General features: G+C 31.5%; 1 protein-coding gene across 2 annotated transcripts in view; it reads left to right on the top strand.

The window, feature by feature from the left end:
• The window catches only part of HNF4G (hepatocyte nuclear factor 4 gamma), a 76,903-nt gene extending 59,683 nt beyond the window's left edge, over positions 1-17,220 (top strand). For both annotated transcript variants that reach the window (XM_049781828.1, XM_049781826.1), the window contains exons 3-10: positions 845-939; positions 4,408-4,514; positions 6,319-6,474; positions 9,567-9,654; positions 12,161-12,313; positions 12,754-12,990; positions 13,968-14,090; positions 16,944-17,220. In XM_049781828.1, the coding sequence (XP_049637785.1) occupies positions 845-939; positions 4,408-4,514; positions 6,319-6,474; positions 9,567-9,654; positions 12,161-12,313; positions 12,754-12,990; positions 13,968-14,090; positions 16,944-17,065 (1,081 nt within the window). In that variant the 3' untranslated portion in view covers positions 17,066-17,220. The remainder of the gene's footprint in view (positions 1-844; positions 940-4,407; positions 4,515-6,318; positions 6,475-9,566; positions 9,655-12,160; positions 12,314-12,753; positions 12,991-13,967; positions 14,091-16,943) is intronic.
• Positions 17,221-17,689: the final 469 nt, after the last annotated feature.

Genomic DNA, 17,689 nt, shown 5'->3' with positions numbered 1-17,689 from the left:
CTATAATACTCTCTAGCACATTAAAACACTTTAAAATGACCAAGGGGCTGGAGTGATAGCACAGCGGTAGATCATTTGCCTTGCATGCGTCTCACCCAGGGTGAACCTGTGTTTGATTCCCTGCATCCCATATGAACATATTACTTAAAGCCTGCCAAGAGTTATTTATGATTGCAGAGCCAAGAGTAACCCCTGAGGGTGGCCCAAAAACCAAATAAATAAATAAATAAAAATAAAATGACCAACTAAAATTTGTGTATCAAAGTCTTTAAAATATTTTTATTATGGGGCCAGAGAGATAGCATGGAGATAAGGCATTTGCCTTTCATGCAGATGGACCGGGGTTTGAATCCAGGCAGCCCATTTGGTCCCCTGTGCCTGCCAGGGACAATTTCTGAGCCTGGAGCGAAGAGTAACCCCGAGCATCACCGGGTGTGACCCAAAAACCAAAAACCAAATTACATTTTTATTATAGTTTAGGTAAATGGTTAGAATTGTACTGTTTATGGTATTGATGTAAAAAGTATTTCACTTCAACACCACCAAAGAGCCATGATTCTCAACCCTTGTCCTAGTCAGATTTGGTTTTGAAAAAGTGAGATGATTCAACTTTTATTTTATTATAAACAATACTAAATGCACAAGATTTGTTTTTTCATATCATTTAGTCTTGAAACTTAAAAAAGTCATAACTGTTTCTATAATTCTTTCTATGATATACTGTTTATATACTGTATATATAACTCTTTCTATCATGCGAACTTTGTCCGTATTTTCTTAAAATATATTTTGTTTTTATAAATGATTTTCTGCAAACTAATATAGTCTTTGCTTAATATTACAGGTTCAGTCGACAGTGTGTAGTGGACAAGGACAAAAGAAATCAATGTAGATATTGTCGATTAAGAAAGTGCTTTAGAGCAGGAATGAAAAAGGAAGGTAATATTAAAAACATAATATTGATAATTAATATTGTTGATGATGGAAAGTGTTTTTCTCATAATCTATTTTTATTACAATTACATTTCACATGGTTCTAATTTTCCTTAATTATTTCTCAGTGAGGAATTTGAGATCCATTAAATATTAGAATAATAGCCTACTGATAACTCTCTGAAAACTGCCACTGACTTCAGGCAGCATTTTCTCTACTATTGTGTATCTCTGGCAACTGAGACAAATGGTCTAATTTTTTAAAAATAATTTTTATTGTGACCAAAGTGAATTACGAATCTTTCACAGTAATATTTAAGGTAAATAGTGATAATGAACCAGGGCCATTCCCACCGCCACTGTTGTCCTCCTTCATCTCCTGTTCTCAGCTAGCATCCCATATCTCTCTCATTTGCCCCCCAGAATGCTAGTGTAACTGCTCTCCTCTATGTATAGTTTGTTGTAGATTGGGTATCGATTCTGTTGTCATTGACTTTGGGTTGGGTATTTGAGTCTGATTATTTTTTATTATAATGTCTTGTTCAAAATAATGAATAGAAGAATCTAGTAAAAGGTTTCAATGATAAATGTACTATAAAGCACAGTTTTATCCTCAATAGCATACAATATATTTATTTATTTCATAAACACCATTTACTTTTCATATATTCCTTAGTATACAAATATTTTTGAACACTGCACTTCCAAATAATTTTCAAGTTGTTGACGTTTCAGTTATGTAAAAGACAAAATAAATAACACACTCAGAAAGTTTGCATGATTGGGCCTGAGTGATAGCACAGCAATAGGGCATTTGCCTTGAATGCATCCAACTTGGAACTGATCCAGATTCAATATGGCATTCTATATGGCCCTGCGAGCCTTCTAAGAGCGATTTCTGAGTGCAGAGCCAGAAGTAACCCCTGAACGCCACTGGGTATGACCCAAAAACAAACAAACAAAACAACAACAACAACAACCAAAATGTTTGCATTCTTTTAAGCTATATTCTCTATTTAACTTGGTACTCCTTAGTACTCTTCAATAATCTTTGGCTCACTTATTTCACATTGAACATATATTACCCTGCAATCTAAAAATGGCAAATTTAAAACAATGAATTTATATATTTAAATATTTAGCATAGGATAAGAGCCACAATAGTTTATGCTTATCAATTTTACCATATCTTATAATTATCACAAAAAGAGACTTTCAGAAATAAGTCACAAATTATAAAAATAATCTAAACAATTGACTATCCTACAAAAAATACTATCATACTTGCCTTAGACATAATTTTATTTTACTCATTTTTTAAAAGACAAAAATTTTCTTAGTTTTATGCAGGTTGATAAACTCAAAATATGGCAAAGAAAGTTCACAACCTAAATTAATACTTTATGATTTCCAAATCACATATTTCTAGTATATCACATATTTTTAGTATCTGATAGAATTAATTATACATTTGTCAGTCATCTTTTTTTAATTTGTACCAGATTGCCACATTCATTCATACAAAAGTTGAAGCATATATTCATCATTTATTTCCTTATGATTTTCTTAATCATTAAAAAGTATTATTTTCAAAAAATATAGGTAGGGGATGGGAAGGAGGGAGGGGGGCATTGGTGGTGGGAATGTTGCACTGGTGAAGGGGGCTGTTTTAATTTTGACTGAATCCCAACTACAATCATGTTTGTAATCATTGTGCTTAAATAAAGAATTTATATTAAAAATAGTAATTATGTTCTATTATACAGAATAATATATCATTTTTGTGAAATAGTTTATATAAGTATCTTATGATATTTACAGCAATAATATAATAATATGCGATAAAACATTAATTTCTAGCAGACAGAAGTATGTTAAAATACTTTCTCTAAAATTTATCTTTAGATTCTTTACATTGTAAATAAAATTTATAAAAGAATATCTTATATTTAATGTTTTCAACATGCATTTATATATGAGTCACTTTAGGCTGCAAATCAAAAGCAATTTTTGTTGAATAGAACTTAACCTAACATTAAATATTATTTTAAAGTAAAATATTAGTGATTCACTCTAACAAAGATTGTTCAGTCTTATAGGCAACAAAAGATTTAATAGTTTTCTTTTAACCTAATGGATTTTATAGTTAGTAGTAAATTTCGGATAAATTACAGAAGTTTGTCATATATATATATATATATATATATATATATATATATATATATATGACAAACTTCTGTAATTTATATATATATATTTTTTTGTTTTTTGGGTCACACCCAGCGGTGCTCAGGGGTGACTCCTGGCTGTCTGCTCAGAAATAGCTCCTGGCAGGCATGGGGGACCATAAGGGACACCGGGATTCGAACCAACCACCTTAGGTTCTGGATCGACTGCTTGCAAGGCAAACACCACTGTGCTACCTCTCCGGGCCCTGTCTTATATTTTTTATTTCTTTATTTAATTGATAGTTACTATAAAAAATCTGATAGTTTAATGACTTGCTATTTGAACAGATTGAACGTAAGGTACACAGAATTCTTTCTAGTTAGCAAGTTCCTTTATTTTATATCTGGTTTTTGAGGCCAAAACATTTACAATCCTCACAGGTTACTCCTGACTCAGCACTTAGGGATTAGTTTTGGCATGTGCTCAGGAGACCATACAGATTACAGGGATGGAACATAGGTCTACAGCATGAAGACACATGCTATATTATATTTCCAGCCCCAAGTCTGTAATTTTTCATTGATAAATTTAAGCTTTAATATTATTGTTCTTTTCTTTCTGAAATAAATTGATCTAATTGTCTCCCAGAAGCCTTTATACCATTCTGAAAGTATTTTTAATCTTTCCAAAAGTGCTGGATTCACACTTTATTCTTCTCAGGAAAGACCTCTACCATCTGTTACATCTGTTACTTTTACTTTATAAAAATTGTAAACTACCCAAAGCTTACCATTTCCCCAGAAACCATCGAACCCACAATCTTAAAATCACCTTCACTATCACAAATTTACTTTCCATTTTTTCTTGTGTTTTACAAGAAAAAGAAAATGGAAGTTTAAAGTCTATGACTCATATCTTCTGCCAAGGAATACACCCTTATCTTTGACCTGTTCAGTCTCACAAGCAAAACTATCTAGTTATCTTACAGTTTGATTAACTGGAGAAAATGAAAAATCATCCTATTAAAAATATAACGTGGCTGAACTAGTTGACCCAATGCTTTAAAACATGCATACAATCTCTGAGTCCCAAAAGGCATTATCTCATGAGTTTCAGTGACATGCCTGGATCTCTTTCCATTATTTTAAAAAGGTACAGAATGAAAAACAGCTTCAGTCATCCCTCCCCACAAGTTCTTTTAGAAAATATCCTTCTTACTCTGTGGATTATCAAAAAATTTGAAACTCTCAATGCAGGTAATATTGAAATAAACTCACTAATAAACACTTTCATTTCCCCCTGTAGCCGTGCAGAATGAACGTGATAGAATAAGTACCAGAAGAAGCACATTTGATGGCAGCAATATTCCCTCCATTAACACACTGGCGCAAGCTGAAGTTCGATCAAGACAGGTAGCTGCTATTATCCTCTCCCACTTTTTTTTTTTTTTTTTTTTTTTGGTTTTTGGGCCACACCCGGTAACGCTCAGGGGTTACTCCTGGCTATGTGCTCAGAAGTTGCTCCTGGCTTGGGGGACCATATGGGACACCGGGGGATCGAACCGCGGTCCGTCCAAGGCTAGCGCAGGCAAGGCAGGCACCTTACCTTTAGCGCCACCGCCCGGCCCCATCCTCTCCCACTTTTAATAAATTATATGTCTTCTTAGGCAAAATAAAGAAATGGACTAACTTCGGGATTTGATTTTGACACATAATACAAAACACATGTAAACAAATTCAAGAATTTTACTTCGAAATTACTGTTAGGCTTAGATCTGCCTTTTCCTGGACAAGATCCCATTTTTTAAATGGGAGGGCATTAAGATTATTACAAATTAATCTGTACAAGATTGATGAAAAATGCTTAACTCATGATTCAATACTCTGGTCAAGGGAACAACTCAGTTTTGTGTGTGTGTGTGTGTGTGTGTGTGTGTGTGTGTGTGTGAAATGTGTAAAATCAATTGCCATAACTTTTGAAGAGTTTCGAGACCTGTCATCTAAGCTTTCCTCCTTGAAAATAACTTTGGAATTAAGAATTCACGTGCTCATCAGTGTTTGATGCAGGCATTTGAAAGAAGAGCGAGAATTTATAAAAGAGGGAGGAAAGGAGCTTTATTCCGTAAAAGTTACAGAAGGAGAAATATGTTTCAGTTATTTTGAGTGTAAGGCATTGGTAATATATAGAGGAGTAGAATTTTGAACAGTCAAACAATATCTCTAGAACACTTTATTTTAGCATTATTAGAAAAGTCAAAGATACTGCTCTATAAAAAACAAATTTGAAATAGCTAACTAGTTAATCAGGTCCATGCGTGAGTCAGTGTTACTACTTTCATTTTTGATAACTCAAGGGTAATATGATGAGGTTAAATCTCTGCATTATCATCATCATTACTTAGATTACTGATGGTCTATAAAGCTTTTCGTGAGTGACTGAAAGGAGCCTTCGAGAAAATATTATGCAAATACTATGGAAAGATATACACGTAGGTTCACATTAAAAATTATTTGTTAGTACTTTTGACATAGCATATTTTTTTCAGCAGAGTGACATTTTAACATCTATATTTTTATGTGGTTTAAATTTCTAAAGAGCTTAACATTTGTCATGTATTAAGTTCTTCTGGGTTGGTTTTCTATCTTGTATGATAAACTTTTATTTAACACAACAGCAGAGTTTCTGTCTCTGGTCTTAAACATTTTAACTCATTTTAGTAAACTTTATCCACTAGAAGTATTTTATTCATAAACTGCAGCAAAGTAAAATTCGTTTGAGTTTGCTTATGTAAGAGTTTATTAAAAGCAGAGCTTTATAGACTAAGGATTAATTATATCACCATATACACTACTCTATTAAGATGAATTTACTTAATAAAAATGTCATTTTATTTTAAGTATTTGTTACATTTCATGAGAATACTTCAAGTCTCCTTGTATAACTAGTTTAAATCTTCTAGCTTTCTAAAAGTTACAATAATTTACTTTGAAACACGGGATTGGAAAATAACCTACAATTACAGGAGCATGGGGCTATACATAAACTTTTTCTATTTTAAATGAATTCTCTCAAATGTTTATTCTTTATCAAGATTGTATGATAATTACAGCATTCACTTTAATGATGTTTATTTATTTAAGCAAGTTTGGAAAAAATTTAAATACTTTGAATATATATCATTTATAATATAAAATACTGTGTTCTTTACATTTTTAGATATCGGCTTCAAGCCCAGGTGTAAGCACTGACATAAATGTTAAGAAAATTGCAAGTATTGGTGATGTCTGTGAATCAATGAAACAACAGCTGTTAGTCCTCGTGGAATGGGCTAAATACATCCCTGCCTTCTGTGAGTTACCGCTGGATGATCAGGTATAAATTTAGTAACTATTAATACTTATGTGCTATTTTGAACTTTCTAAATTTGTATATGTAAATAATTATAATTATAACATAATATATTTACAAAGATTAAAGTTTATCATTCGAAAATGACTACTTTTCCAGTCCACCTTATTTTCTCAAAATACACTAATGTTTAACTTTTATCTGGAACTTTACATGTTTTGGATGCTAGTAAAACAAGGAACAGTTCTTCCCTCTTGGAATTTAAAAGGTGTATTTGAACTGCAATTATTAGATAGTGTTATAAAGTTAAAAGTCTAGAAGGCAAATGGTATAGTATTGTGTTTTAGTATCTTGCTGTTAAATGAAGCCTCCATACAAAGCTCCTAAGAAATAAAAAGACATCTTGCCAGTACAGATATTGTTAATATCTTTGGGAATACTTTGAAAAATTAACTTTTAATTTTTTTCACGATGTCACTTAGATTCACTTATTTGCTCTATAAAAATTGTAGGTTAGGCCAAGAAGTTTATGAAATCATATTCTAAGATATATATAGAAAATATGCCAATAGAAGTAAAAAGTGATCACTGAAAGTTAGTAAAATTTCAAGGATAACATTTCACCTAATGAGAGGGAAAAAAAATTGTGAAATTCAAAATCATTTTTAAAATGTTCTGTAACAGCCTTCCTGGTTTGAGTCATGTTTATTGACATATCATAAAGATAGCTTGGTTCAGAAGGTTATTGAAGAGTGAATATTGCTAAATTGCTAAAATCTACTTGTCTCACCCCGAGCAATATAAGTAAGGTTATGTTTGTTATCAGTTTTATATTTTTATTATCATTCCTTTTTAAAAGTTGCTGACTTGTATATGAAGACAGTAATGAAAAATTGGAAAATGGAAGTGAAAAGACCTATCAAATGTAGTTTTGATATGTAAAATATGTGAACAATAGCTTGTCTATTGGCAAATGAAGTTTGTTTTCTGTTGCATTACATATTACATTATTTTATTTAAAGATATTGAAACTTATTTTATTTAATTAAGCTCTTAAGAGTTTTAAGTAAAACTTTTAAGAGCTTTATGTCAGAACTTATAACATCTACTTAAATTAGTTTTTGAATATAGACTCCTGATGTGTAAATTCATTATTATTTTTAATTAAAATTATATTATCAAACAAATATACATAGGGACTCTTGTTTAATTTTAAGGCTGAATATTACACTACTACTCTTATAAAGTTTGGCTTCTGTTTGTGAAACATAGTAAACAAAGCTTCTAAGTTAAGTAAATTAATACTAAGTGGGGTTACATCCTATAAAATGAAATGGAACAAGTTGTTGAATGACTGCTGGTTGGTCTAGGGCAAGGAATACATTCATTTGGAATTAAGGAGATTTTTTTTTCTGTGTCTTAAAGACATGGGATGAAGTATTCCAAGATCTAAAAAAAAAGAAAGCTTTTAGAGTACAGAAATAGTATGTTCAAAGATTCTCAGGAAAATACTAAGAAAAGTGAGCAACCAATCTTACAAAAATCAGGAAATTGCATGAGGGGGAAACTTTGAACCAGCACTTAAGATGCTGTGCCTAGCAATTCTAGATCTAATTCTAAGAGCAAAAATCAGTGAGAATTTTCAGAAGAAAAGTGACATTAACTGGTTATTTTTCAAATATATTCTTGAAACTTATAAAGTATGATAGAGGAATCAGAGAGGAAGCAAGAATTGCTTTTAGATATTTGGAGAGTTGGTTGATCAGGTGAGAACTACTAAGATTTGGGGTGAGGTGGTAGTAAGATTTGGGGTGGGGTGGGGTGGAGAAACAGCATTAATTTGTTGTACAAATAGGAAACAGTCAAAATAGGACTCTTTTTGATACAATCACTTTGAAGATGGTGTGGATACTTCTTTGATAGAGGTTAATACTGAAGTATTTCTTACTTTTCTCAGTGATAGTATTTCATAATCAACTCAGTACAGACATAAAGAAAAATGATAGTTTAATGCAAAGAACTAGAAATCTTTTCTAGACTGTGAGAATTATTGATTCCCGTCTTCTTTTCCTGTTTCACTGTTATAAGACATTTTTTATATATTCAATACATGATGTATAAGAATTGTTTTTTTTTCTCATTGGTCTATTGATCACACTTTGTAATTTTTATATTATCTAAATTTGATAGTAATATCTGAGCATATATATATACACATCCCTGTTTTCCGATCTCCAGTTATAGAGGAGATAAGAGACCAGGCCATAATTTAAATTTCTGTTTTGAATCAACTTATATTCAAAACATCGAACTGTATTTGATTCTTTCTTCCATCTTTTCTTTCTGTTATGGCGACTCTTTAGTTTGAGAAAAATATCACTTAGTAAAGTAACATTTGTTTCAAGGACTGAATATTTTTTAGGGGTATGATTACATGCCTCTTCAAAGTAACGCTACTACAACCATAGCAAAGAACCACTATCCCTCCCCAGTCTTTTTGATTTCTTCACACCTTTGATATTTATTCCTCCTTCCTCTTCAGGTAACTTCAGCTCTGTGGTTCGAGTCCAAGGGTTTATTTTTCTTTGCCTTAGTCTGTTTCCTTTGTTTCTCTACATCCTGCATATGTGTGAAATCATTCAGTTTTTGTCTTTCTCCTGACTTTTTTCACTTAGCATGACCTTCTTCAGTTTTATCCATGTTGTTACAAAATGACATATTTTATTTTTCTTACGGCTGAGTCCTGTGTCATGGTGTATATATGCCACATTTTCTTTCTTTATTTGGGTGGTCTACATGGATTGTTTTCAGATCTTGGCTATGGTAAATAGTGTTGTGATGATCACAGCTGCACATGTAGCTTTTCCTGTTGGTTTTTGTGTCCTTTGGATAGTAAGGAGTGTAACTGTTAGATAATTTTAGAAATTTTAATAAGTAATACTCTAATTACAGGCTAATAGAAAAATTGAAGACTTGCTGATGGCTGGTCTCTATTAATATTATAGTTTATTAAAAATCTCCAAGCTTTAAAGAATACAGTAAATCAGACTTATTATGATACCTTTTAATCATTATGTTTTCTTAATTAATTGTTAATCTTTGAATTTTTCATTAAGGTGGCACTGTTGAGAGCTCATGCGGGGGAACACTTATTGCTTGGAGCGACAAAGAGATCCATGGTGTATAAAGATATTTTGCTTTTGGGTAAGTTTTTATTTTAATTCAAGCAGAATTGATGAATGTTCCCTTCTTGTATGTTATCTATTCTGTGTGTATCCATCATTCACAAAAACTGTCAGAATAGCTCATTTCACAAGTCAAATTTAATTAATTTAATTTCTTACATATGTTCTATTGTCTTCTGATTCAATTCCAAGGAAATTCAGTGTTCACTGACAGATAGAGAGGGGATATTGATATTTAAATATAAAAGAAACATGTTGCTCAGTAAACATAATATTGAAGGTATGTTTAAATCATTAGGTCAAGAACTACTGATTTTTCTAAACTTATAAGAAGTGTAAGGGTTCTTTTTTTTATGTCCTCAAAATCCACAACAATAATGTTTTGTATGTTTTTAATCTGTCCAAAGTAACATTATATTATTTTAATTAAATAATTTTTATTTTGACCAAAGTGGATTACAAATCTTTCACAGTAATATTTTAGGTACATAGTGACATTGAATCAGAGGCATTCCCACCACCAGTGTTGTCCTCCTCTACCCCTATTCTCAGCATGCATCCTATATCCCCCTCCTTTGACCCCCGGGCTGCTAGTATTTTAAAGGTATAAAAAATATGTTTACACCCAATGTTCATGACAAACAAAAAAAAATTTCAAGTTGGAAAAAACTAGACAGGTTGCCTGGGTTGTGGCTGAGCCATAAAGCACACGCCTTTCATGCATGAAACCTGAAATGGAGTTTGATCCCTGACATGAAAGGGAGAAATTCATGGTGAGTTCTGAAAAATTCTGATAGTTAAGTGGCAATCCTTGGAAAGAAAGTGTTACCTGAAAGGAAAGAATCTGAGCATAAAACTTTAAACAAAGCATGTATCTTCAGTAATTATATGTTCTAATTCCTACCCTTTACTTACTTAAAACTAGGTTTCTACTAAAATTGAAAGTTTTATAACATACCCTTTTAGTTTTAAATCTCTGGTTTGTGTGAAATGATGATTTTTTTATTCAGTTATATTTTTGATAGATTATATACTCAAATGAATATAACTGAACATATTACAACAATAGTTAATGTTTATTGATATGTAAACAAGATGTGTTGCAGCAAGTGTTTTTCACACACATACAAACTATTTCACTTAGATATCACAGTAAGCCTAAGGTATGATTATTGTTATTTTTAACAAACTCTACAGGTGAGAAAAATAGGAGGCAGAGTTTACCTACATTTAAAAATTTAGTAAGTAATAAAACCTGAATTCTAACCACATAATGTGAATGCAGTGATTCCATTAACATTTTTATCTTACACTTTTTATGACCCTTGTAATGTTCTTACTCCAACTCTATACCTAGAAAGAAAATGATTTCACTGTGTAATTTTAGTCTGTTTTACTCTAAAATAATTGAAGGAGCTATATTTTCATTAAAGCATAGATTATATATTTTGGAATATTTTTATTCCTGTTGTTAAACTAGAGATGTTCCCACCTATAAGGAAATATTGAAAACTATTTTTTCTTATAGAACCAGAAAATAGTTTAAATGTTATTTAAGGAGCTACCACAAACACTTAACTTTATAATATTTCATAATACATTTTTCTATTTTGTTGCAATAAATATGTGTTATATTATGGTCAGATCTTAAGCTTGAAGGATCTTTAGGGATTATAAGTGATCCATTTCTCATTCTGATTTCTTAAATCTATTTAGCCTTTTGATCATTCTCCCTCCACTTAAAAAAAAATACAAGGGAGAGAAAATTTTCTCTTCACTGAGGCAAGTCATAAATATGTACTGATTTAAAAAAATAAATGTGATCCACTTAGACTTTTTAAAATTGTGTCTTCAGAGTTGTTTCTAAATATTGCTCATACTACTAAAAGAGTGCTGTTCTCAATGTGCACTAATCAAGAGAACTTTTTAGATTTTAAATTATGCACATTAATAAGTAAAGAGTGCTATAGAACTACCATAGTACAAGGGTAATCATTATATATTTTTTTCTCCCTTGTAAATTATTAGCTTGTTATTAGTTTGTACTAGCATCTTATCACCAGTGACTGAGGCTGTTAAAATGCATGTGATATTATTATCAAAGTTTTGATTCCTTTAGGTGTTCTTACGTTTACAAGAAATATAACTAACTCAACATGCTAAGAAAGGAAGTACTACCACTCTTCCCTCAAGGGAAAAATACTTGAAATATTAATTTACAAAAATTTAAATAATGCTGGATAGTACAGGTGTTAATGCACTTGCTTTGCATGCAATTGGCCTGCCTGGCTTTTTGCCTGGCACCACATATAGACTCACAAGAACCAACTGGAATGATTATCTGAGCACAGAACCAGGACAATGACAGGTTCAGTCCAAAACACACACACACACACACACACACACACACACACACACACACACACACACAAGCATTATCAGATAGTTGAGTGACTTTTGTTTTTGTTTTTTGTTTTTGTTTGTTTTTTTTGTCTAGGGTAATTTTTTTACTTTTCTTCTTCTAGGAAACAACTATGTCATTCATCGAAACAGTTGTGAAGTGGAGATCAGTCGTGTGGCCAATCGGGTTCTAGATGAGCTGGTCAGACCGTTTCAAGAAATTCAGATCGATGACAATGAATATGCCTGTTTAAAGGCGATCGTCTTTTTTGACCCAGGTTTGTTTAAAAATCCCCGTTAAAATTATAATGAAACTATTCAGAGGGAAATAGATTATTACAGAATGACCTCTCTCATATGTGGGATAGAAACCATACTCATAAAATCAAAAATGTCCAAAGGCAAAGTAAACTGAGAACTGGTCTTTCATAGAAAGTTTACCAAAGAAAAGGGGGAGGAAGATAAAAATTGGAGATAGGATGATTTGGGGGTAGAAGTGACTACTGGTACAGTGATGGAAGGAATCAGACACTCTGGGGGAGGGAATGAACTGGAATGTTTTGTGCATGAGATCCTATTGTTAATAGTGTTGTAAATCATGATGTTTAAAATAAAAATTAGTATCAGGATGTATAAACCACTTTTCATATTATAAAAAATACTCTTAACACTTTAGAAAGAAAATAATCTCTAGACTAACCTGTTATTTCATTATCAGATGCAAAAGGTCTAAGTGATCCCATCAAGATTAAGAACATGAGATTCCAAGTGCAGCTAAGTTTAGAGGATTACATCAACGACCGGCAGTATGACTCCCGGGGAAGGTTCGGGGAACTGCTTCTGCTCCTGCCCACGCTGCAGAGCATCACTTGGCAAATGATTGAGCAAATACAATTTGTCAAACTTTTTGGAATGGTTAAAATCGATAACCTACTTCAGGAAATGTTATTGGGTGGTGAGTACCCTTAAGAATCTCATTGTCATTTATTGGGAGGACATACCTGTGAGCATTTGATTTCCATTCCTGCTTTCTTATGATATAAATGAACTCAACTTTTATTTGCTTCTTTCCTTTTTCACAGTTAAGAATGTCAAAGAACCCATTAGAAGGAGAGAAATACTTGAAAATGTGCAAATGACCATTCTCACTTTCCACCATATTTGATTCATCTAGTCTTTTTTAACCTTAATGTTCAGATGCTTCCAAATATGGAAAATAGAAATAGATATTTAAAAAATAGATTTTTACAACTCCTTGAAGTATATTATGATTTACTATGCCTTAAATTTTTAAAACAGAAAGGATATTAGAAATGCAACATAACCTAAAAAATACAGAGTAAAAACTTAAAATGGGCATTTTTCTTCTCAATTAATTGAAACAACACAAGAATAAGAGTAAACTGGAATTATATTGCTGCAATAAATGTCAGGAATAAATTTTAAAATAATTTATTTTCTGCTCTCTTTAGATTAAATTTTCTTGTAAAATCACTTATATTTTACTTATATTTATAAGTAAATAACTTATATTTAGTTTTCTGGTGCTTAATGTCTTCTTAATGGCATCTTTCTAAAATAAAATAAAATATGTTTATGTTATTAGGGTGATACCAAATACTATCAACTTGAACTAAGTGATTCTTGGAATCGCCTTAACAACAGGCAGTAAATATAATGATTCCAGTAAATAGCATACAAGGTTCATTATTAATATACAATATAATATGATACAGCATTAATCTAACAGAGAAAGCTGACATTGTCCATAATAAGGCATTTGGTCTATTAATTTTTTCTTGAATTTCCAAAAAGGCACTTTGCAAAAAAAGGGCAATATTCAAACTGTCAGTCAGGATACTTCTTCCAAGGTAAATTTGCTCTTCTTGGTTGCATATCACTAATACAAGCATCTGTTTTCATCTTCTCTAGGTACTACCAATGACGTTAATCATCTCCATCATCCAATGCATCAACATTTGTCTCAGGATCCATTAAATGGACAAACAATACTTTTAGGTCCCATGTCAACGTTGGTGCATACGGACCAGATCTGTAAGTATCTGGGCTACTTTTCAAACATAATATATTTTAAATTTGGTTTTCTGTAGCCAGAGCGATAGCACAACAGTAAAGCAAATATTTGCCTTGCTCGTGGCCAATACAGGATGTTCAAATACCTGCATCCCATATGGTCCCTCAACCCTCCAGGAAAGATTTCTGAGCACAGATGCATGAGTAACCTCCAAGCACTATCGGGTGTGACCCAAAAACCAAAACAAAAAAAATTTTTTTTAAATTTGTTTTCTTATAAAATGATTTTGGGGAAAATATCTTAATAGGCAGAAATTATAAAAAAAAATTGATGCATGCCTCCTCTACGACTTAACTATAGGAAAATGTGACATCTGCTAAGCCCCACATTCTCCTTAGGCATAAGTTTTATCTCTAAAATGGAAACATGAGTACTGAAGCATTTCTACTTTACAGAGTTCGTACCTAAAAAAACATTAAGCATTTTTTGAGGATATGAAAAAAACAGAAAATGTATTTTTAAAAATACTAATCACAGAAATATTATAGCATATTTTATATGTGACTCACAGTGTCATCTAGTTGAGATGTTTTTGCAAATTAGTGTTACTACTGCTATTTCTTGGATAGTTAGAATCAGAGAGGTACACCTAACACTATATCAAAGAGACCATGGAGCTGTGTCTCTCTCTGTTATTTATTTTTTTCAATAAAACAAGACTTTTTTATTGAAATAAATGATGTACTTAGAACAAGGACCAGTGCGGTAGCACAGTGGGTAGGGCATTTGCCTTGTACTCAGCCAATTCAGGTTGGATTCTCAGCATCTCAGGTGGTCTCCCACACCAGCCTACCCTACCAGGAGGAATTTATAAGCACACAGAGCCAGAAGTAACCCTATCTAATGTCAAGAGTATGTCAAAAACAGACAAATTTTTCTTAGAGAAAAAGAGAGTAATACATGTTGAAGAGACAACTCCACTCATCCAGAGTGGAAAAAGCAAGCCAGCAAAAAAAAGTACATATTCAAGGGAGAATATGGGCTTTAAAAGGCAACCCTGGAGCTAAGCCTCTTTAAAACAAGTTATTCATAAACTCAGTACATAAAACATATTAACAACACATTAAGGATTGCAGACACCAATTGACAGGAAAGTTTAACAGTTCTGTGGGTGGTTAAATCCTTCACTTTTTAAATGCTTGTTTCTGATCTGAATCTTTAGAGTATCATACTATACTCTCAAAATTTTATTTTACTAATATTTATCAGAATAACTACATATTTATGATACATATTTATATTATAAAGTATAATTATTTACAATAAAAATATATTCTTGTGCTCTTTTGGAAGAGTCTGAAAAACAACACTTTGAGTTTAAGCATGCAAAAATATATGTTCTTAAGTGTTTTCTTTTTTTTTTTTTTGAACAAGCTACTTCATCTTGGAGTTATCCTACATACCCCAAAATATTTTAAGCAAATATCATTTTTGTCAATTAAACTGTATGTCAAATGTTTCTAACCAAGTACTAACTCATCCTTAAAAATATAAAGTTAATATATTAGGTAAACCAGTTAAAAGGTTTGGGTAATGATTTATAAAGTTTGCAGTGTTGTGGTGTGATCATCAAACATTTTCTATTCTGTTAAATGTATGAAATAATCATTTAAATAACAAAAAATATAACGAGTTTGAAAAAGTATAGAATATTTTCAGGTATAAAAAATAAAGATTTGTAATAGTAGGACATGCTATTCATTTTTTCTTAAATGATATTCTTTGCTTCTTAAACCCATGTGAGGTCACATAGTTTTTCAATAAATGATTTTTATATTAAATATCTATGTGCTTGGATAATATAAAAGTTCAGAGATTAAAAAAGGTGTATCGAGCAGACAAATTTAATCATCTCAGCTCTAGAAAGTAAAATCATACTAAAAACCAAATTTGTGTTTCTTAGAAATTGAGAATTTACATGATGACAGAAACATATTTCCAGAAAAAAAAGTGGTCCAGAAATGTTTCTTTCACATTGTTAATGTTACAAAGAAATACACTGAAGGAAAATAGAGTATTCTAGGACTTTCTGTATTAAAATATTTTCCCCCATAATCAACCCCTGATTACTTAGTTTGCTCTTTGCAATCTTGAGGGAAAATAAATAGGCTGAATTTGAGTTGAACAATTAATTCTAAAGCAAGGAAATCTTTGTTTCCAGAAAAATTTTTTTGGATCTTTTTAAAATTTGGTTTGTGACCATGCTGGGCAGTATTTAGAGTTAAATCCTGGCTCTGCATATGAAAATTATTCCTAGTGGTTCTCGGGGTGCCATATTGGATGCTGAGGATCATACCTGGATTGGCTGCATACAAAGCCAAGAGCCTTAACCATTGTACCCATCTAGTACCTCATATAGCTTTTAGGTACAACCTATATTTCATAACACTTGCAAAGTAGCAAAACTTTAATTTTATGTCATCTAATATGGTTTAACTTAATATGCTTTAATTTATGGGATCCAAACAGAATAGATTGTATTATATTTGAATTTTATTTGCAGGGTTTTTTTTAGATTAAATAAACTATTTTGTCTATTCTTTTAATCCATCCTTTTCTGCTGTGTCTGAAACCAAAATGCCCATAAAGACTATTAAGAAAAATAGAAAAATCTTTTAAATGACTATTGATATTTTAAGTATGAACTAGACTAATTTAGTGCAATTTGGAGATTTTGCATGTGCAATCTCTCCAAATTAGTTTGAACTAAATTAGGATTTCATATCTGATCTTTTAAAATCACATTTCAAATAAAATTTGTACTAGTCAGAATCATGATTGCTATTACATAAAACTTTCTGATTCTTTTTTAGCTACTCCTGAAACTCCACTCCCTTCCCCACCACAAGGCTCTGGACAAGAACAGTATAAAATAACTTCAAATCAAGCTTCAGTTATATCACACCAGTCTCTTTCTAAACAAAAGCAATTGTGAGAAGATGTTTACTTCTTAACAGCACTGCATAAATGTGAAAAGTTGTTGGTCTTGAAATATCTCAGGATAGTAATTTTGGCTAATTCTTAGCCAAGGCTTCTTCATGGTGCTGTTATAAGATATCCTGTTTTTTGTTTATATGCTCATTTATTTGTTTTTTTTTTTGATGTTGTTAAAAAGTTTCAGGATTTGTATAGCTGACTTTCCATGTTTATATAGTATGTTTTTCCAATTTCTCTTGCACTGTGTCTCTAACAGTTAAATGTTATGTGCTACTTACATTTGTTGTCTTAATATTAATTTAAATCTGTAAATACGTGCTTTATCAAGGTTTGGATTCAGAAACAAAGTCTGTTTTGCATAGAACAGGATATCAGAAATCTCAGATTAATATCCAATGAGCCAAGTTAATTTGAAACTTTGAAATTATAAAATTAAAACAATTTCTGTAGAAAAGGATTTATTTCTTTGAAGAATCTCCTACAGGAGATTCTTAATCTGTGATTATGAAATCGACTTTCATACACAAATAAATACACCTTTTACTTAAAAGATGCTAAATAGGAATTCCAAGGATAACTAAAATTTTGACACCCACGTGTTTGAAAATATACATTAAAAGAA

The sequence above is a fragment of the Suncus etruscus genome, chromosome 10, assembly GCF_024139225.1.
Source record: "Suncus etruscus isolate mSunEtr1 chromosome 10, mSunEtr1.pri.cur, whole genome shotgun sequence".
In the NCBI taxonomy this organism is placed as follows: domain Eukaryota; kingdom Metazoa; phylum Chordata; class Mammalia; order Eulipotyphla; family Soricidae; genus Suncus; species Suncus etruscus.
Note: the sequence above shows the minus strand (reverse complement) of the source record. Positions and strands in the feature narration are given on the sequence as shown.